The 22,023-nt window shown below is 43.8% G+C and overlaps 1 protein-coding gene across 4 annotated transcripts in view; it reads right to left on the bottom strand.

Moving 5' to 3' along the window:
- The window catches only part of DEPDC5 (DEP domain containing 5, GATOR1 subcomplex subunit), a 73,914-nt gene that overhangs the window by 14,771 nt on the left and 37,120 nt on the right, over nucleotides 1-22,023 (bottom strand). For 3 of the 4 annotated variants that reach the window (XM_083147897.1, XM_083147914.1, XM_083147923.1), the window contains exons 22-28: nucleotides 19,808-20,011; nucleotides 19,526-19,661; nucleotides 8,753-8,853; nucleotides 8,607-8,666; nucleotides 6,875-7,058; nucleotides 2,490-2,650; nucleotides 2,292-2,409 (exon numbers count right to left, since the gene is read on the bottom strand). In XM_083147897.1, the coding sequence (XP_083004023.1) occupies nucleotides 2,292-2,409; nucleotides 2,490-2,650; nucleotides 6,875-7,058; nucleotides 8,607-8,666; nucleotides 8,753-8,853; nucleotides 19,526-19,661; nucleotides 19,808-20,011 (964 nt within the window). The remainder of the gene's footprint in view (nucleotides 1-2,291; nucleotides 2,410-2,489; nucleotides 2,651-6,874; nucleotides 7,059-8,606; nucleotides 8,667-8,752; nucleotides 8,854-19,525; nucleotides 19,662-19,807; nucleotides 20,012-22,023) is intronic. The other variant, XM_083147904.1, reaches the window with a different exon arrangement.

The raw sequence follows: 22,023 nt of genomic DNA, 5'->3' as shown, positions 1-22,023 counted from the left end.
CAAGAACAAAAATCCCATTTCCTCTGACATCCAGTTGTGGGAGCTGCACCACACCCTCAATCTAAACTAGTGGTTCTCACCCTCGGTCCTCAAGGACCCCCCACAGTGCATGTTTTCCAGGTCTCCATACAGCATCACAGGTTAAATAATTAGCTCCACCTGTGATCTTTTAAAATGTGTCAGTGAATAATGAGTGCAACTGCCAGGTGACCTGGAATACATGCACTGTTGGGGGTCCTCGAGGACCGAGGTTGAGAACCACTGGTCTAAACCTTGCCTTCTTTGGCAGCCAAAGAAAGAATATGTTCACCTAAAACCAGATATCGACACAACACAGATGTAGTATACAGGAGAAATATCTATCACATTGCTCACAGAGTCCCCCACTGATATGGTGGAATGCACCACACAGCGTCAGGTACAAGATATCCTGCACTGATGAATTACAGTAACAATCAACCCCCCAAAGGACCGGTTAGAAACCGTAAAGTACTAAGAGGTCACCTGTGGTAAAATAAGCACAGGTGTTCCTGATCACCATACTCTGATTCACTATAAACTTTTTTTTTTATTTTTTTTATGGGATTGATACGCATGTATCTAATGATTTCTAGTACAGTGGATCAGAGTATGGTAGATCAGAAACACCTGTGCTATTTTAATACAACCAATGAGTGCACATACAGTAGGATAAATACAGTCCGGTCCAAACATTTGTCACTCTTTGAAAAAGCCCCTGTTGCGGAACGAAACACGGACCTGTCCCATCTCCTACTTTAGTAGTTTATTTTCTGTTGAAATCCAGATTAAAGGTGATTCACTGCCAGCGGTATCTTCCACACGGAGGAGTCACACACAACTGCACTACACTCATCAGTGGGGTCAACTGTGGACATACTCCAACATGCTGCAAGCCCCTCATTGGAGAGGTCTAGGGCCAGATGTACTAAGCTGTAAAAGTGATAAAATGGAGAGTGATAAACAACCAGCCAATCAGCTCCTATCTGTTATGTCACAGGCTGTGTTTGAAAAATGAGAGGTAGGAGCTGATTGGTTGATGGTTTATAACTCTCCATTTTAACACTTTTCAAGGTTTAGTACATCTCACCCATAGTGTTGAACGGAATGCACGTCACCTCTCCTATAATTAATCATATATTTAGCAGTGACTCTCGCTCAATAGCCGCTGCTAGATTTCCATAGCTGGACTCAATTCACCTGTATAAATATGTATATAATGTATAAATATACATCAGATATATACCACCGGGCCGGCAGCTCCTAGGTTTACAAAGGGACATACCCATTTTTTATTTTTAAAGTTGACTTACTAATTGGAAGCTTCCATTTCATTTATTCATTTTTTTATATAAATATTTATTTTGATCCTGATCCACCGATTGTGTTTTAGTATTTTGTATTTTCTGTACATGAATGTTATATTGTTATCAGTATATTAAATATCTGACTTATTATATAAAGTATATGTGATTTACTAATCCATAGCTACCTGGCTCCTCATTTGTAATTAGCGCAGACATGTTATTTTTTTTTTCCAATAAAATGAACCCATGCATCACCGAGAACAATATCTCATAAATATTTTGTACAGCAGCATAATGACAACGATGCAAGGAATAATTTGTTTATTGTGGCACAATAAAAATGAGCTTAACATTTTGGGACAAAGTAGCTACTTCTTACCATATAAAAATAAAATAAATGTTGCTTTTATAGAATAATTACTATTTTACCCATACTATGTTTTACTCTAACATATAAGAAAGCTGAAATGGATATGTGGACTCTATACTGCACATAAGCATACAACTAAAAAGCACATAGCCCAATATAGTTACATTAGCTGTCATTTATCTCTACATTAGAAGTGTCCTTTATTGGTCTACATGATACCAGACCAGCGCCTCTGAGGGGGTGTGGAATATTTTGATATTGACTGGGTAGACCTAACCTTTCCATCCCATAGCACAACTCTAACCTTCTGCTGTCTGTCCATGTAGAACAGGGGTTCTCAAACTTGGTCCCCAGTACCCCGCACAGTTCACGTTTTCCAAGTCAACCGACAGGTGCATTCATTACTCACGGACACATTTTAAACGATCCACAGGTGGAGCTAATTATTTAACATGTGATTCTGTGAGGAGACCTGCCAAACATGCACTGTGTGGGATACTGAGAACCTGTGGTGTAGAATATCAACATTGCTGTGACTACATCCCCCTCTGAGCAACAAATGTACTACATCCCTATGAGTCAATTCATTCACTTACTTTGGCAAATATCTTGTAACCGTGATTATCTTGTCTTTGCAGGTCACCTTGTGAAAAGTCCGACCCATACTAAGCCAGTACTGGTTTTCTTCTTCTGGACGTTTACAGGATACCAATCCTAAATAATAACATCATACATTAAAACGAATGTTATGCTATGCTTAGACATCTCAAAGCAGGAAAAAAAAGGATCTATACCTCGTCTATAGAGTGGACTGCTGCTGAGTGGGGGTGGAGCGGAGGAGCTGGCTTTCGGTTGTTTTGGTTGAACAATAATTTGATAGCCCTGCATGAGACGCTGGCATAAAAATTCTTCAAACACTTGTTGTGCTGTCATCTGAGCACCATCCTCATCACGTCTGTGAAACAGTGAATACAGTTCAAATCTCCTAATAATTATCTTCATTCATATCCGGATGATAGGTGGACAGTGTCTAGATACACGGTCAATAGGTCAACATGCACAAGGTCAACATTGTCAAAGAGTGAACCTGGCAATGAGCAACATGAGGTTTTCATGTTTTGTTTTTTTTTATTGGGACTTTTTCATACTTTACCATCCACGTGGACTCCGTGGGAATGGTAAAGTGGCCTGAAGCATGACAAGCCATGCGAGAATATGCAGTACACTATTATTAGGTCCACACGGAAACAAAAAAAAGTGGAAACTCATGTTAGCCATTGTTTGTGTTGACATTTTGCCACTGTCGACCTTGTGCATGTCAACCTTTTAGTGATGACCTATTGACTGTCTATCTAGACACCATAGGCTCATTAATCCATAACCATCTTTACTTACCTTCCATAAACACATAACTGGTATTTGAGAAAACTGTAACATTATGCCCTGGACCGCACTTTGTACCACCTGGAATGAAGTTCCAGTGTCCCCAATGGATGAGAAGTGCAAAACTGAATACCATGTGTATGCTGAATGATACCCATCTTATGTGGGCATGTAACATGCATGAGAATATTCTAAACAGGTTTAAGAATAGACCATGCTGGCCCTTTGCCAATGGGTGCTTGAGTAATAAAACATTTAAAGGTAGATTTCAGCATTTTGTTTTCTGGTGTACTATTGGCCCAGGAAGCCTTGGCAGATGTAAACTATTTGCATATGCTAAATCTTTTAGAACCAAATTTCTCTGCATGCCCATGGCTGCCAGAGGATATACCATTTGTGCCGGGGAATGTAAATAAATCCAGAGACTTTTATTGAAATTTAAAAAAAATAAATAACTCCCTCCACAGTCATTTAGCAGTTTGCTGTGCACCTTAAAATAAGGAAATCCTCTTCTTTCTGCTTCTGAGGCATCGACTGAAACAAAATTAAGTGCTGGTTTGTCCGCGCTCAAGATGATCAAAAGTTCGAAGGGGCTGCTGAGCTGGAGTGTGTCCACGCTCCTAAAAGTATAGCAAAATATGGTGATAGCTCTTAGCTCACCTTCTATTGTGTGGGATGCAGTGGGTAAAATCCCTATTCAAGCACGGAATGATAGGAATAGTCTATAAGTATGAGTGAAAACAGGATTTATTGAAAATACAGACGTGTTTAGAAGTGCAAAACAATAGCATAGAAATACCATGAAAATTAAAATAAATAAATAAATGGAGTCCAGTGCATGCAGCTCTCACAAGCTACAGCTGTGTCTGCTGCCGACTGGTGTGTAATACCTGCAGGTGGGTAGGGAAAGCAGGTATGTGGGGTAGATGAATGCACTCTGCTGTTGGGCAATACAGAGATATGATGTGGATGCGGGGTCTCAAGGTAAACGTGGGCTTAATGTCAGGGCGGATAAAGTCAATGCACTGCGAGTAGCACGCCGGCCGTAATTCCACACTGCTACACTGCTCATCCAGAGAGTTGAGCGCACACCGCTCCGGCTGTCCGTCACACCGAAACCCGGAAGTGATCGACGCAGCTGTAGTAGCAGTGTGGAATTACGGACGGTGTGCTGCTCGCGGTGCAGACGCAGCTATACCTACTTCAAGGAACAGACAATGAGGGACCTTCTAGGAACATGGAAATCTTTGGGGGTATCAGGTAAGGGTATAGTGCACCACCGGGGTGTTTGGGACGCCAGCCGCTGGTGCCATTCATACGCCTTACATGACCCATTGACTTTATCCGCCCTGACATTAAGCCCACGTTTACCTTAAGACCCCGCTCCACATCATATCTCTGTGTATTGCCCAACCGCAGAGTACATTCATCTACCCCACATACCTGCTTTCCCTAACCACCTGCAGGTATTACACACCAGTCGGCAGCAGACACAGCTGTAGCTAGTGAGAGCTGCACGCACTGAACTCCATTCATTTATTTATTTATTTTATTTTTCATGGTATTTCTATGCTATTGTTTTGCACTTCTAAACACGTCTGTATTTTCAATAAATCCTTTTTTCACTGATACTTATAGACTATTCCTATCATTCCGCGCTTGAATAGGGGTTTTACCCACTGCATCCCACACAATAGACGGTGAGCGCAGAGCTATCACCATATTTTGAAACAAAATGAAGTCTGTCACAGCAATTCCTCATAAAAAAGACCTTTTGAAACCTAGCAGTGATCTGCTGTGGAACTGTTTTTAAGAAAACCAAAATCTGTCATGAGTATTGTACAAAGCCAGAAGGAATCCATCTTGCATAAAAACACCATTTTTAAAGCTCACACTACCTAGCCCAAAGGCCGAGATGATGAGTGACTGACTGAGGTGAAACTAAGAGACAAGGAGGGTGTGATAAGCAGCACTGCTCTATCCACAGGAACAAACAGGAATGAAGACATAAATGAGACCTGAATTGCAGAAGCGATCAACAAGAATGAACCTAAATAATTTAAGTTCCACGGAGTGAAGAGGTTCAGACTTAGATTTCTGTAGTGCTAGAAGATCCAGGTTAAGGTCCAAGGTACATATGGAGGTTGGATATTTAAAACTGATTGAATACAGTTTAGAACTCTGGAATAACTTTTGCTGACAGAGACTACTGCAGAAACTAAAGAAGACATATCAATTTAGCCAAGAAACAGGAAATACCCTCCCTTACACACAACACAATGTGCATTTTGGGGAAAATCCTCAGCATGGAAGATCATGCTCATAACATTCATGATGATAAAGCTATGCATGTCAAATTTATATGGAAGAAGGGCACTTGGCGTAACAGAGCAGCATATAGCAGCTATCACCAAGGCCATCTGCATACCTAGCATTCCTTGGCCAATCTGGAGTAATGAGATAACAGCCACACTTTCATTTCTGGCTTTCTTAATCTGAAGGATCACGGAACTTGTTTGATACGGAACAACAGACAATGGCATCTATCATGGATGGACCCAAATGCTAGGTTGCAGACAATAAAGATCCTCCTTGTGGTACAATCAGATGGCCATCATATAAACCTTTGGCTGTCTATGACTATCTGCAAACTGGCAGAAAACGTCCAAAGAAACCAAAGGTGTCATCAAGTGAATGGTATGACTCCCATTTGTCCATTCCTTGTACAATTACTATTATTATAGCTGGGACATGGCATTCAGCCCTGCACACAATCTTGGTAATTTCCCACATGACCCGGCAACTGCAGATTCTGTCTTTGTAGTGACAACCATAGTGTTGCTCCTAAGCCTCGGAGACTGATGTCTATGATGATCTGACACCATTACCAAATTCAGAATGAATAGAATTACAGACGATTTCAGTAGGTCAACTAACTCAAGGGGAACTGTTTATATGATCAATTCTGCAATGGACCTCTTCAAATACATGGCCCATGCCAGCTGCACCAGGTCAACCGTCTCACTCTAATATAGATGTGAGCCATGGGGGCTCAAGCTTCCCAAGTTGCACATAGGGAGTTCAGTTCCAAGACTAATACTGGGAACAAGTACTGACCATATTTGCCCCAGCAGCCATGGAACGGATAGTCCACTTGTCAGAAAAAATTGTTAACGAACATCAGAAAAACAAAATGTGTACACATCGAAACTATTTAGAATGCAAAAAATTGTTATAGGACACAGAAGTTGCAAATGACTGAAAAGAAACAGTAAAAACCCAAACAGCACTCGTAAGAAACACATACAATTATGATATCTCAGTCAAGTGAAATAAGATTTCTTAAAATCTGCAAGTAATGCCAACTGAGAAATCTGGTGATAATAAAAACCCACTATCTCCAAGAGAAACCTTCCCAAAGTTCTCCCTTCTAATACCACTGTTCCTAGGCACAGCAGTGCAAGGATTTCCTTAATGGTGGTCACAGTCAGAGATTGTTGTATATACAGTGCCTTACTGTATATACAACATATAGCATTGACGCCCTCTATTACCATGGTCGATCCATGTTTCCCATTATGCAGATTTTATGCTAAGCTAATGGAAATATGCCCAAAATACCAGAGTCAGTGAGAGGCTGGTTTATACGAGTAACATCTGAAGATCAGTATGTAATGACTGCTGACTGCTGAAAAGCCAACATAATTGTGTCAGATCAAAGTGGTAGGCTAAATCCTTACAATGGCCATCTAAAAATTCTCAGACACGTCTATATATCTGCCTTTTTCTATCTCACCTGTCTAGGTCAGCCTCCGGCAATAGATCATAGCAACCCTCCGTGTAATCATTTTGTAGACTCTGCTTGTCCGGGAAATAGTCTGTGGTGAGTGGCAGGCAGGCTGGGGTGGTAAGGGACTTCCAATCCACCCCAACTGTGCAGCAGAAACCAGGCACTATGGGGGGAGCAGACAGCATCAAAACTGCCCAGAGACCATGTAATGTGTGTTTGAGAAGATGGAAGAGATCCGTATAAGAGAACAAAGTGAAGAAAATGTGAGCGGTAAAAGTTGTGGAAGAAAATCAATGGGCATGAGACACAGAACAGTGTTTTAAGGGAGTGAGCAAATAAGAAACACAATTGGACAAGAAATGATGAGGTAAAAGAGGGCAGTAAAATAAGAGTAAGAAGTGGTGTTGCATTAAAGTATACAAAAAACAAATGGGACAAGTGAGTAGGAAACAATGCAGATAGGAGAAAGAATTAAACAATAATGGAGATGTGAAGGAAAGAGATACATGCATATGGTTTTGGATGATGCAACAATTTGGGTGAGGAGTGGTAAAATGTATTCAGTAGGAGTGATTTGAAGGTGGAGCCACACACAATGGGAGAGAAAAGGAAAAGAAAAAAAGAGAGTAGGTTAACATTGCCATGCATAAGATGCATCCTGTCCCATCATGCATTGGGAATTACTTTGCGCTTCATCAATACCTCAGATTAAAAAGTCATATGCCACCACCCAATCAATATGATCTAATACAATACTTATTAGAGTAAGACATGCAAGAAATGTGAGCCAGTGTCAGCAAAAGAGGTGCACGAACAGCATAACAAATAGTGACCACAGGTAATCTGCAGGTTAGGATGATATAATTACATAATGCAAAAATACTAAAATTAACACATCAGTGTGTATATAATATGATCAGTATCAGAGTAGGGGAGGAGGGAGGGGGCAGAGAAGGGTCCCAGGAAATGAGAAGACGGGATAAAACAAAAGGGCAATGATGAGGGTCCCGGAAGAGAGATGAGACAAGTTGGCAGGGTGAAGTGAAGGAGTCCTGGCGGAGAGAGAGAGAGAAATGGGACAAGGTGAGAGCAGACAGCAGGGTCCCAGGAAAGAGAGGGGAGGATACAAGGTGGCAGGGCAGTGTGCTTGAGTCCTTATAGTGAGAGAGAGAAAAACAGAAAACAAACAAACTACCCCTGCACAGAAGGGAGAGAGCGTGGAGGCAAATTAAGTATGCATAGGAAAAAAGAAAGACAAAATCCTGTACAATAACTAGCGACACTACATATTATATTATACAGTATATATATTTTGCACACAGGAGTAATTACCACTGCAATGCTGAGGAACAGCTGCTTAGTACAGAACAATACTGCAGTAGTTCTCACCCAACAAACCTGGGCATTCATGGCCACATATTTTCCCGTGCAGAGGCCTTTACACACCATCTCCACCAGAGATACAATAATATAAAATATCATTCAATTCCACAATAAGTTACCTGGTTTTACAAATAATTCACTAAATTCAATGAGTTCTTGCAGTCACGTTTATTATTCATGTAATACATTATTAGAAAGATGAGAATAACTTTCAAGACAAATAAACGTGTTAAGAAGCAACACACAAGGTTAAATAAAAATACCTAATATTAGATAATACCAGCAACTATAAAGTGAAATCAGATGCATCCTCTCCCCACTCAATCAGAGGCCCTTCCCTCCACTCCCCACTCACTTGGTTCAGGACAGCACAGCAGGCTCTCATCAGGGGAATCTCTCTCCTTGTGGTTAGTAACTGTAGCAACAGAGCAGGACAGCATTAAATGCACGTCTCAAACCGTTATCAACACTACTGGTGACCTGTGTCACAGCTACAATCACCTGCACTGTGGCTCCTATGTCCATTGATTGATACATTTCCAGAGAACTCCTCTGTGCTACCACAGGAGTTGTTGTCCAATGGTGTGCGAGGACCTCCATGTCTGTAGTCAACAGAAAGATGAAAAGGTTATACTAATAAATGTATACTGACAAAACATCATTAATTCAGTTGAAACTAATGAACAAATGTTTTTGAAAATATCCCCAATATAATATAATAATTTCATTTTTCAAACTGAAAATAACAGATTGCATCAGTATTCTTTGCACCCTAGAGTTTTTACTTAGCGAAAGCAGCATCAGTTTTACACATAAAGAAACTGTATTTCAATCCTGTTCTTTGCAACAGCGCTCAAGTGCCACGGGTTGGATTGTGATTTTCTCACCCAGCACACGGTTTAGGGAATAAATAAAAAACATGTGCCAGCGCTGGCTGTGAAGAGAGTAAAAGAACATCTGTATATGAAACAAGAAAAACATCTGTATATGAAACAAGAAAAATGTAACAATAGTAATGTAAATTTTCAATATACCTTTTGTCTATATGTTCTATCTTATTAAAAAGTCCAAAATTGTATTTACTGCCGATCAATACTGTTGTATTCAAGTGGGTCCTTGATCCGACCTCCCTATAGGGAGATCGGGCTGTTGGGCGTTGCTATGCAACGCAGCAGACGCTGCCCAGCATGTCTTTCAGCTCTGACGGCAGACGTCACCATCCAGGCGTGCTTACGCCAACCCTCCTTCGGGCTGGACGTGCGGGGGACGCCTACTCTGGAGCCGGGCACGACCTGGATCACGTGGCCAGGATCGTTGCCCGGCAACGCAACTGACGCTGGTCAGGACTCAGATTGTGCGCCACTGCCGGCATTGCCGATACCGGCAATCGGCTGCTGGCGGTGACGTGCATCTGATGTCCCAGACCCGCATCAAGGTACCCTATACCACTACGTTGTATAGAGGTAATTTTACACCTCATTCTACTCTATTATTATTATCATTATTAACGAGACCTGTTTGCTGAACTACTTCCGGGTCAAGTGACCCTAACAAACGGGATTAAAACCTTCTTTCTATAATATCTATACAGCAAATATGCTTTTCATTCAATCTGACTGCCTCCTATAGTAATAAAGTTAATTATGTATTTGTATGGTACACGGTTCTCTCATGCTTAGCTTATTTTAGATGTTAATTAATTACACAGGTGAATCACTTAGACAATTACCTATCAGGTATAAAACCATGCTCTGAGCTTGCAATAAGAACATTCGCTCCTGATGAAGCCGGAGGTTTTGATTCCGGGGAAACGTGTTGAGCACTTGTAAAACTGCTGTCGACATCCCTCCATCCATTTAAAGTTGACGTGTCCACCATCCCACAGACGACCCTCGAATTTCATCTGGATATACAAAATTCTATATGGGATATTGCTTGATCCCTAATTACACTCCAGCAATCCAAGAGGACAGTCTCACTGGGAATCTTGAGTCCTTGCAAATATAGGACAACTCAGGACATCGTCACGGATCCTGGATAAAAATCTACCAGGCACACATGGGATGGTAATATACACAGCTCCATTACCTATTCTGTTTTCATAAACAGCTCAAAGCCAATATAACGTTCACTATCCCTGTGATAGCATTTTATGATTGTGTCATGGACATTTGTTCTAAAGTGATTCACTTTTAATTCATCCTTTATTTTTTATATTAATAAATTGTTATCATATTTTGAGAACCGTGTTCTTTTACTCTCTTCACAGCCAGCGCTGGCACATGTTTTTTATTTATTACCTATATATTATTGGGGCCTGACAACCCTGTGCCAGCTGCTGTTGATAGCGCACCACACATTTTGTTCTTTATTTAAATCTGTTGTAGGGAATGTTCTAGACACACAGGGGTTTATTTACGAAGATGAGAGTTCTATTTAAAATGGGATGTGGCTATGGGCAACCAATCCGAATCAGTTATATTTTGCTAAATAAAAAAGTAGTAGATTCCGACTGGTTGCCCATAGCAGCATCCCATCTTAAATAGACCTGCAATCATAGTAAATCATTTGCACAGTTGTTCCATACGTTCTCCATAACATATAATAAAAGGTTAATTCTGCTTCTCACCTCTGGGTGAAATAAAGTGTTTTGCATGCAGGCAACACACACCTTACCTGCACACAAGAATAGGATTTTTGCACTTACCATTTAAATCACTCGCTCCAATTACAAGGAGGACACTAGGGAATCTGAGTGTGAAAATAGGGATGCCAATACCAGGGCATTTTTTAATTTGGGATTGAAAAATGCTCAATCCTGGGATTCAATATTGGCCTTAATAACCCCCTACCAAACCAGCCGATTTACACATTTACTCACATGGGTGGGCAGGAGCGATGTGGCCGGGAATGGCAGAGCCTGAAATTACCCGTCAGCGACTGAGCAGGTGATCAGACACTGCCCGCATTAAACTGTGCATGTGCAGTCTAATCCCGAAATTCAAGCAATTTTAGGGTCATACCCAGGATTCCGCAGATCCCTGTATTTGTCACTCTACTTGAAACATCAATCCAACAACACAGGCATCCCAACAGGAGTTGTCACAACAAACAGCAGGTAACAGGAAGACATAACAACAGAGTAGCACTGGGAGGGCACCCAGTGTCACCCATATATCGGAGAAAGGTATTTTTGTGGTAAGTACAAAAGTTTTCCCCTACTTCCACTGGGGGAACCTGGGTCTCTTGGGACGTCCCAAAGCCATCCTCACAGTAGGGAATAAGTTGAAGCAGCATGGAGCACCTTGCATCCAAAACTTGCATCTCTAGATGCAAAGGTGTTAATCCAATAGAATTTGGTAAAAGGTATGCATTGAAGACTAGGTAGCACACATCGACCAATTGGAATGAGCCGTACCATGGAAGAAACATGGTGGCCTCCAACAATGTAAGCCTACTGAATACAGCACACAACCAACAAAAGGAGATTTTTGAAAGAACTTACCGTTCGAATCCCTTTCTCGGAGTCCAGTCCGGTGACACAGCTAACCTTGGGATGTAGGAGGGTCCGCCAGGAGCCAGGCACCTATGCTTCTAATTTCTTTGGGAGCAGGCTCCTCCCTACTGCATCCCATAATGCTTCAGTTAAACTTCAACAGCACACTAGGATACACAACTCCAGTACAATGCCTGAACATCATATATGCAACTTATAACACATAACATGGCAACCATGAACGGTACAACTTACTGAGCGTTAGGGAGGGATCGCTGTGTCACCGGACTGGACTCAGAGAAAGGGGTTTGAACGGTAAGTTCTTACAAAAATCCCCTTTTCTCTTTCGTCCAGTCCGGTGACACAGCTCACGATGGGACGTTCACGAGCCGGTCCTTTTGGAGGGTACGCTCAGACTGCCAGTCCTCATCACTGCCCGTCCAAATGAAGCGTCCTCCGACGCAAACTCATGAAACCTGTAGAATTTTGTAAAGGTGTGAACAGAGGACCAGGTGGCTGCCCTGCACAGCTGCTCCACTGTGGCCCCATGACGCACTGCCCACGAAGACGCAACGGACCTTGTAGTATGGCCATTTATGCAAGATGGCACAGGCCTACCTGCCTTACAGTAGGCAAACGCAATAGTTGATCTCAACCAGCGGGCAATAGTCTGCTTTGAAGCAGGCCACCCAATCTTATGTACATCGTACAAAACCAGCAGCAAATCCGATTTGCGAACATCCTTTACTCTACTGATATAGATTCGCAATGCGCGAACCACATCTAACTTTATTAAACTGTCCCTATTCCTCGTTCCCTCAGGCGGGGAAAAAACCGGGAGCATAATGTCCTGATTCAAATGAAATGAGGAAACCACTTTAGGTAAAAATTTTGGTACTGTCCTGAGTCCAGCCCTGTCATCATGGAAAATCAAAAATGGTGACTTGCAGGACAAGGCACCCAATTCCGACACACGCCTAGCCGAAGCAATGGCCAATAAAAAAGGTAAGCTTCCAGGTGAGATACTTGAGATCAGCTGATCTCAGTGGCTCAAATGGAGGTTTCTGCAGCATGGATAAAACAAGAGAAAAGTCCCACGATGCAACCGGCTGCTTGTAAGGAGGCTTAATCCTGGCCACACCCTGCAAAAAGGTTTGTACCTCCGGCAACAGAGCCACCCTCTTTTGGAAGAAAATGGAAAGCACCGAAATTTGCACTTTCAAAGACTGCAAACTTAAACCAGACGACAGGCCATCCTGTAGGAACTACAGTAGCCTCGCTATCTTAAACCTGGAGGTATGAACTCTCTGCCGTTCACACCACCTGATGTAGATCCTCCACACCCTGTGGTAATTAGCCGCAGACACCGGCTTTCGGGCTCTTAGCATGGTCTGTATAACCTCTTCTGAAAACCCCTTCTTTCTCAATAAGGAGGATTCATACGCCACGCTGTCAAATTTAGACGAGCTAGGTCCAGGTACAGGAACGGTCCTTGGCTTAGCAAGTCCGGCTGAAGAGGAAGTCGCCACGATTCTGTCGACAATCTCAGTATGTCTGAGTACCATGACCTCCTGGGCCAATCTGGTGCAACCAGAATGGCCGATACTCTCTGGTTCTTTATCCTCTTCAACACCCTCAAGATCATTGGAAACGGGGGAAAGATGTAGACCAGATTGAAAGACCAAGGAATTGTCATGGCATCCACTGCCCAAGCCGACGGATCCCTCGACCGAGAGCAAAACCTCGGCACTTGACAATTGGCCCTTGACGCCATAAGATCTATGTCTGGCAGTCCCCATCGGTCTACAATCTTCTGAAATACCTCCCGATGTAGTGACCACTCCCCTTCCAGCAGATCCGCCCTGCTGAGATAGTCCGCCTCCCCGGAATGAATACGGCTGACAGTGCTGGTACCTGCACTTCCGCCCAGGTGAAGATCCTCACAATCTCTGCCATCGCCATCTTGCTTCGAGTTCCACCCTGGTGGTTTAAGTATGCCACCATAGTGGCATTGTCGGATTGAACTCGTACTGGCAATCCTTTCAGAATTCCTCTGCTTGGCACAAGGCATTCCATACCGCTCTCAGTTCCAGTATGTTTATGGGAAGTCTGGATTCCTCCTCGGACCAAAGGCCCTGTAACCTTAGGTGAAGCACAACTGCCCCCCAACCCCTGAGACTGGCATCCGTCGTGATGACCAACCAGTTCCAGGAGCAAAGGGACCGCCCCATCTGCAGAGTCTCTATATCCATCCACCATTCCAAGGATATTCTTGTTTCCTGAGACAAGACCAGCCGTTCCTGTTTCATTGTCTTGGCATTGCTGGACCAGCATGCTAGGATGCTCCACTGGAAGGACCTTGAATGGAATCTGGCAAACTGCAGCGTCTCGAAAGTCGCTACCATTTTGCCCAGCAGCCTTACTCCCTACCACACCGTCGGTGCAGGGGCCAGGAGAATTGTCAGCACCATCTGCCGAATCTCCACAGCTTTCGGGTGTGGTAAGAACACCCTGTGAAGGTGTGTGTCCAAAATTACCCAGAGGAACTGCAGACTCTGAGTAGGTGTTAAATGTGACTTGGGAAGGTTTAGCACCCAACCCTGATCTTGCAAGAACTGTGTTGCAATACTCAGGTGCTCCTGGAGTTTTCCCGCCGACTCCGCCTTGAATAAAAGGTCGTCCAGATAAGGAATAATTACTATGACCGCCATCACTTTCGTGAATACTCTCGGAGCCGTTGCCAAACCAAACGGCAGGGCTTGAAACTGCCAATGGTTTTCTCCAATTGCAAACCTGAGAAGAGATTGGTGATCCTTGTAAATGGGCACATGGAGGTATGCAGCCAGAAACTCCCCCGTCTCTATGCTCAGGAGCACAGAACGCAGAGACTCCATGCGAAAATTATCTACCCACAAATGAAGATTTAAAGATTTTAAATTTAGAATAGGCCTGAAAGACCCGTCTGGCTTGGGGACTAGGAACAGGATCGAATAAAACCCTTGTTTTCTCTCCTCCTGAGGTACCGGAATCACTACTCCCTTCTCTTTGAGAGACAAAGCTGCGGCAAGGGTGTAGGAAGAAATCTCTTGGGTGGAATACCCCTGAGATTTATCCGGTAACCCTCGGAAATGATGGCAAGGACCCACGGATCCACAATGGATTCCCTCCACCTGTCCCGAAAGTGTAGGAGGCAACCCCCCACTCTGAGCCCAGAACGGGGAGCCCCACGCCCCGTCATGCAGAGGACTTGTCATCACTCTTCGCTGCATGCTTTTTTTTAAAGGCCCCAAATCGGCCTTTGGAAGCCTTTCCTCTGCCGGCCTGAAATCTGCCACGGCCAGACTGTCCTCTGTTGGACGACCCGCCCCGAAATGGCGGCCGAAAGGATGGCTTGAAAACTCCAAACTTGGAGCCTGAACTCTTGGAAGTAGTGGGGAGGAAAGTACTCTTACCCCCAGTAGCCTGCTTAATGATGGCTTCCAGCTCCGAGCCAAACAATAACTCCCCCTTAAAGGGCAAGTTCTCAAGGGACTTCTTGGACTCACTATCAGCTTCCCAAGCTTTGAGCCAAAGAGCCCTTCTAGCAGAGACTGAGGTTATAGACACTCTGGATGCCATTTTAGCTCCCTCCTCACCTGCCTTACAAACATACTCTGCGGCAGATCTCAATTTCTCTGCCAGTATAAAGGCCTCCGAATTCTGGTGGAGTAGCCCACTAAGCTCCTCCGTCTACTTGATCATAGCTTTTGTAACCCAAGCAGACAAGATAATGGGCCTCAAGGTATAACCCACGCCTTCAAAAATAGCCTTCAAGCAACCTTCCACTTTCTTGTCCACTGGGTCTTTAAAGGTAGCACCACCCTGGACAGGCAAGCCAGTGGCTTTAGACAGTCTAGCAACTGATGCATCCACTAATGGGGCTTTTTCCCATAATTTGCTATGTTCCTCCGGCATGGGATACATATTAGCATACTTTTTTGCCATCAAGAATTTTTTATCCTGCTTCATTTAAAAGAGATGTCATTCCCTCATCAGAAGGGAAACACACAGGGTCCCTGCGACTCTTTTTAAACACACAAGAGACAGGAGTCTTTTCCTCCTCTGTAAGATTCAAAGTCTGCTTAAAAGCCACAATCAAATCCTCAATGCCTGAAGTTAAGGCCTCGGCTTCATCACCCATGTCCCAACTCCAGTTCTCCTCACACACACCATCATCATCTAAATCCTGTGAAATAGGTGGTGTAGAAACCGTGTGCCTAAGCACACTCTCATCATAGGATTTTGTAAACTGCTCCATCAGGGCAGTCATTTTATGAACCCCTTGAGCAGTATCCTGCATAGCTTGCAGTAAAATGGGGTCCCCCTGAGCCGGGGTAACAGACCCCCCAGACACCTGAGACAAAGTAAAGTGGCCAGGAGACCATAACAAGGAATCCTTCTGCCTATTCAAAGCCTCAGTAAGAGCATTCATAGACCTGCCCAACACCAAAGCCCACGCAGGTTCAGCTATCTCCGTTCTGGGGGCGCGTGACCCACTGGGAACAGCCTCACAGGATGGGCATAAATCCCCCTGATCCTCATGTTCATATGTAAATTTAGCCTCACACTTTTTGCAGTAAATAAACATGTCCAGCGTTCCCTCCTCCACAGCAGCAGAAGTAAACCCCTCAGCCATGTATTTAAACACAATGCAAAATGAACAGGCACCGCACAGAGCAATGTAAAAGTGTACTTATCTGAGCTGGTAATCCTGTCAGCAATCAGCGAGGGAAGCGCTTCTATGAAGAGACTGGAGACTGTGTAAAAATCACCTTGTCAGCTCCGCAGCACAGGGAAAAGGCGCCAAAACACAGTGCAGGAAGAGACCAAGTCTCTGCATCAGCGGGGAGACCAGCCCCAGCTGGTGCTTTCTCCCCCATCAGCCGCTCCCGCAGTTGTCTCTTCTCACCTCCTTGTACCTCCCTCAATGGGACCACAATGGAGTCGTCCAGCAGCGCCGGACTCCTGTAAGGGACTTCACTTCCCTGGCGGGATTTCCGTCCCTAAACCCTTCAAGATGGCGGGCGCCATCGCGGGGGGTCCGTCCCCCAAGATCCCCTTCAGCAATACACCACCGGGGCCCAGGAAAGCCTCTTACCAAGAGAGACTAAGCGCTGTGCAGAGGGAATAAAAAGGTGTCCCTCTGCACACAGAGAGCTGACAGGACGCCCTTCTGTCAGCCTCTGCTGCGCTCTCAGTGTGTATGCACTTCTGTGAGAAGCGACACACTGGCAAACCTAAGCTCTAAGCTAGTGCATTAACCTCTTCAGTGGCAATCCCGAGAATTTTCCGGGCTGTGCCTCAGTGCCCAGTCTGGCAAGCCCGGAAAATTCTCGGGATTGTCACTGTTTGGAGTCGGGCAGCGCTGCTGAGTTCACTCTGATCTCAGGCAGCGTCGCGCTGCCTGGCTCCCTCCCCTCTGCGGCGTCGCCTCCTCCTCCCTCCTCCTCCCCCCTTCCCTCCGGGTTTTCAATAGAAGTCCCCGGCGCCGGCTTATGACAAGCCGGCTGCCGGGGACAGCGATGCGGTGGGGGGGGGGGGGGGGGGCGCAGGTCCGGGCAGCCGCTGATTGACAGTTCAGCGGCGCTGCCCAGAACCAGGGGGGTAGTGGTGGTTTTTTTTTAAAGGGAGCGCTCCCCATAAAAAACTCGCCCAGTGGGGAGCGCTCCCAAAAAAAAAAACACCACTGAAGGGGTTAATAAAACAATAAAAACCTAACTATCTGAAAAAAAAATCCAAAGAAAAAAACGCAGCTGCATCGCAGCTGCGAAGCATAGCACCCACTCCTGTGGTGGGCACCTAAAACTAACTGGAGCATTATGGGATGCAGTAGGGAGGAGCCTGCTCCCAAAGAAATTAGAAGCATAGGTGCCTGGCTCCTGGTGGACCCTCCTACATCCCAAGGTTAGCTGTGTCACCGGACTGGACGAAAGAGAAAAAAATATATATTTTTTTTAATTACATTTTGAAGTCAGCCAATTCTGCGGTGGACAGACAAGTGCTTATGAAAGGAAGAGGTATAGAAAACATAGGTCAGAAGGGCACAAGCCACATGCAAAGAACAAGCCTCACCCTCAGGGAAAAAGCCATCAGTGGACAAATCAGGAAATACAATCGGTTAATTTATGTGGAACCATTGGTAAAAAGGGAAGGCCGTGTACAAAGCACTGCTCTAACATTGTGAAACACTACTAAAGGGAAACAACTAGATAAGGAGAAATGGTCTCCAAAACCTATTAAACTGAGGCATGTGCAAAGAGAAACAAAGACCACTTGAGTCTCAGAAGTATCCAACTACAGAAAACCTAGTACCGTGTTGAGGTCCCCAAGAGCTATGGTAGAAACAAATGGTGGTTGTATATGGATGATATCTTGTATGAATGTGTGAATTTTCAGGGGAAGACACACTGAAAAAAAAAAAAAAAGAACAAACACCTGCACCTTCAGGTAACACAAACCCGCATTCAAGCCCTTCTAAATGAACAAATGGAGACTGGAAAGCCTAAAGGAGAAAGAAAACACTATATCTCACACCAAATGACAGCCTCCCAAATCTGGTGGTAATGTTGACACAAAACCTGCTTCCATGCCATCAGCATTGTAAGAAGTAGCCACATCTATGATCCCCTTGGCCCTGAAGATGGTGGTCTCAACAACCATGCTGGTAAATGTATCCAATCTAATGTGGGCAGTCTGAAGACTCCTTGTTGAAGAAGGTCTGTATCAGCTGGAAGACACCATCTGGTGTCCCCCCAAAAGACCTTGTAGGTCTGAGTACCACAACCTCAGAGGTCGGCCCGAGTGCACCAGAACAACTATCGTCTGTTACCTCCTGTTGCATTTCAGAACCTGTTGCAACAAACACTGTGTGAAAAAAGATAATACTAAATGGACGTTGTATCAACCAGGAGAGCTGCAGGATCCAGAGAACTTTTGCAATGCAAAGGAACTTTGTGATTTAGATGGGACACCATCAAATCAATGTATAGCAGGACCCATCTGTCTACTAAAGCCGGAAACAAGTCCTTATGGAGGGAACATTTGCCAGGAAAAGATCCTGACAATTTAGGCTTCTCAAAAGTTTCTCCTAAGAATAAATAAAACTGATATCACAGAGAAGTGAAGTTCTGCCCGCCAAGGTGTCAGCCATCTCTCTGATAGCCAGGGGATTCTTACAGAATGCAGAAATGGACCAAAGCAGCCTTCACCTGCAGAACCAGAAATATCAAGAGTATGAGTGGCCACAATCTTTTCCTGGGGCAGAAAGAACTGCTTTAGGGAGGTGCAAGCATGGTTACGAAAATCATTCTCTTCAATGGAACAAGGTCGGATTTGTTGAAATGAATAATCTGTGTATAACAAATACTGATGTGTCAGACAAAAATTGGACTTAAGTTTCTCTGAGGAAGGGTTCATCTTCAGTAATCAACGGTGTGTGCCACCATGACCACCGTCACATTCGTAAAGCCACAATATTGTGCTACTATTTCACTATCAATGCAGCAGCTTATATGAAATTGGCTAAATTTAACAATTTTATCTTAGCAGGGTAAATACGACATATTGATTGGCCACATATGCATCAGCTTTGGAAAGACGTTTTTATAAGTAGACAATTCAAACTATAGCCTGCCTAGATTGTAAACTTGGTTCATCAAAAAGATCTTGCAGCGTGCCAGATGAAAGCCAATCTACAAATCGGTTCAGTGAATATACCAATACGGCTCTAGATCGCATACCTGCCAGTAGCTTCATGATATGCTAGCTCAAGAAGCTCTGCTGAGGAATGAACGAATTCACGCTGCCCATTCCCTTGTAGATCTGCCATGTTCTGGCGGGTTTGGTGATGTATTTGTATGGCTTCTCCAGAGGGACCTAAGAGAGGTGATAACAAAATGCTCTTAATGGGACACAGAAATCTGAAAAAATGTGATAAATTTAAAACAGGTGGAAAAATAAGGAAGAAATTTGGAAGTTTTGAATAGATTTACAGGAGTCACTTAGTTTTACATGGGACATACCCACAGGGAATGTGTGCATCCACCTCCGGCGATTTGATGTGAGCTTCATTGGCATGCGTGATGGTGCAAAGGGGTTTATAAGAGCCCTTTGGGGATGGTATCCCCCTGGTCGGATGTGCAACATAGATTCAGCACTTCCCACATGGAACCTGCCAGGGGCACTGGAGTCCCTTTGCTGAGATTCCATCATTCTCTCCAGAAAATCTGCAACAATAAAATATGAAAATATATCTTAATAAAATATGGATTATTAATGTTTAGACCTTCTTGCAGCTAATTTAAAGTTTAACCCAAATATCCCTTTCCACCAAAAACCCAGGTCAGACCTGGGTAATCGTACACCATTTCTAGCTGTGCCACAGAGCTTGAACCCCATTCACAATGCATGCTGGACCGGGTTAATCCAGACCAGCCCTGGACCCCCTATTGGCCTGAGGGAACGCCTGCTCCCCCCCTCCCCAGGAATATTCACCTCATCTAACAAACGGCCAGTGGATTACAGCACCTATTGGATTACTTCCAAAGGCATGGAGATTGCTAACTCCTGCGGCCCAAAAAGCAACTGAGGTACTAGGGACAAATCAATATTGCGGGCAGAATTATCACTGAGGCATCGGAGCTACAGTATACCAACATTACCAGCACTCATCATTAAGGGACAATCCACTCAGGGCACACTAGGAACAGACTCCCAGCGACATATGTAAGATTCAACTATTAACATTGATCCAAAGAGTGATGATATTAATTTGCTATGTTATAATATATTCTATTAATCATTTTTATTAAATTGTTTGTGCTATCTTGACTAAACATCTGGTGTTAATATTCTTTTTTTTTTTTTTAAGCACTGTCACCCCCTTCTTTTTCCCTATCTATTTAAAATTCTGGTACCAGTATTTATACACCAAGTATGCCCTACCCTTACACCCTTGCAGATGCTACTAGGAGGTAAATCCCCTTCTGCATGCCCCTCCACTAGTTGTCCAGGCTGTTAAGATTTGGCAGGAGACCTGTTGTTTGATGGGTTATACTGGTACAGATCCGGACACTCCCCTCTGGCATTCCACACGGCTTCCTGAACTCACCTGTCTTGCACCTGACTCTGGTCGTCTCGGGGAGTAATAACAATTGGGCAACTATATGAGGCTAATGTATTGTAGTCATTTCAACAACTAAAGGAGTATGGACTGTTCCTATTTTACTTTTTTTGGTATCTACAGCTACGGTATGCTCTTAGTACTCAATTTAAGAACCATCCCCCTGTGTTATTACCTTCCCCAGTGAAACTAATTTTAAACCACCTAGGGCAAAATAAAGCTATTTTCTTAGCTTCTTGCTACTTTTACTCCCTGAGGAAGCCACTGATAACAAAGGACAGGCGGGGAAACGCGTTGGTGGTTATGTTCAGCAGTTGCACAAGAGGGATATCCTAATTCAGGCATGTCCAAACTATGGCCCTCCGGCTGTTGTCAAACTACACGCCCCATTATGCCTTGCCACAGTTTTACTATTAAGGAATGCTAAAACTATGGCAAGTCATGCTGGGATGTGTAGTTTCACAACAGCTGGAGGGCCACAGTTTGGACATGCCTGTCCTAATTGTTTTACCTACTACATAACACTTCTCAAGGGACACTCCGGATATAGTTGTACATAAAGGTTAATCAGCACCAATGACTGGGAGGCCTGAGAAGAAGGTGATATCTGTAAGGTACCTCTGTTATAGTGTCTGGCCAGACATAAAAACTGGACATTTCTAAAAAACTAACATCTTTATACTACTTCTGCTAATTGAAATTGTCAAAGTGAAACCGTGCTAACAACTAATGACGCCTCATATGGGATGCAGCATGGCTTACTAATAAGCTGCTATGAACTAATCCATTTTGCTTATTTACTAACCCATGCTAGACACAGTATGTGCTGTTTTAATTAATAATACATGCCTATTTGAGGTAATGATATTTTAGGAGCTTATGTAGTCACAACCGGTTGTGCTTTTTTCTTTTATTATGTATATACTGTAGATATGTTGTATGTGATTTTTTTAGATTATTGTGTCATTCATTGGGGCAATATTAATAAATGCCATATTACTGTTTAAACTTATTCCTGATATTGCGCAGTTCTATTTCTTACTATTTTATTTCAGACCCAAGGAAAAATCTGAGGAAAAACTTATTAACTTTAACCAAGTCTGGTCATTTGTTCAT

The sequence above is a fragment of the Crinia signifera genome, chromosome 1, assembly GCF_055691185.1.
Source record: "Crinia signifera chromosome 1, ASM5569118v1, whole genome shotgun sequence".
Classification (NCBI taxonomy): domain Eukaryota; kingdom Metazoa; phylum Chordata; class Amphibia; order Anura; family Myobatrachidae; genus Crinia; species Crinia signifera.
This window is presented reverse-complemented; position numbering and strand designations above follow the sequence as displayed.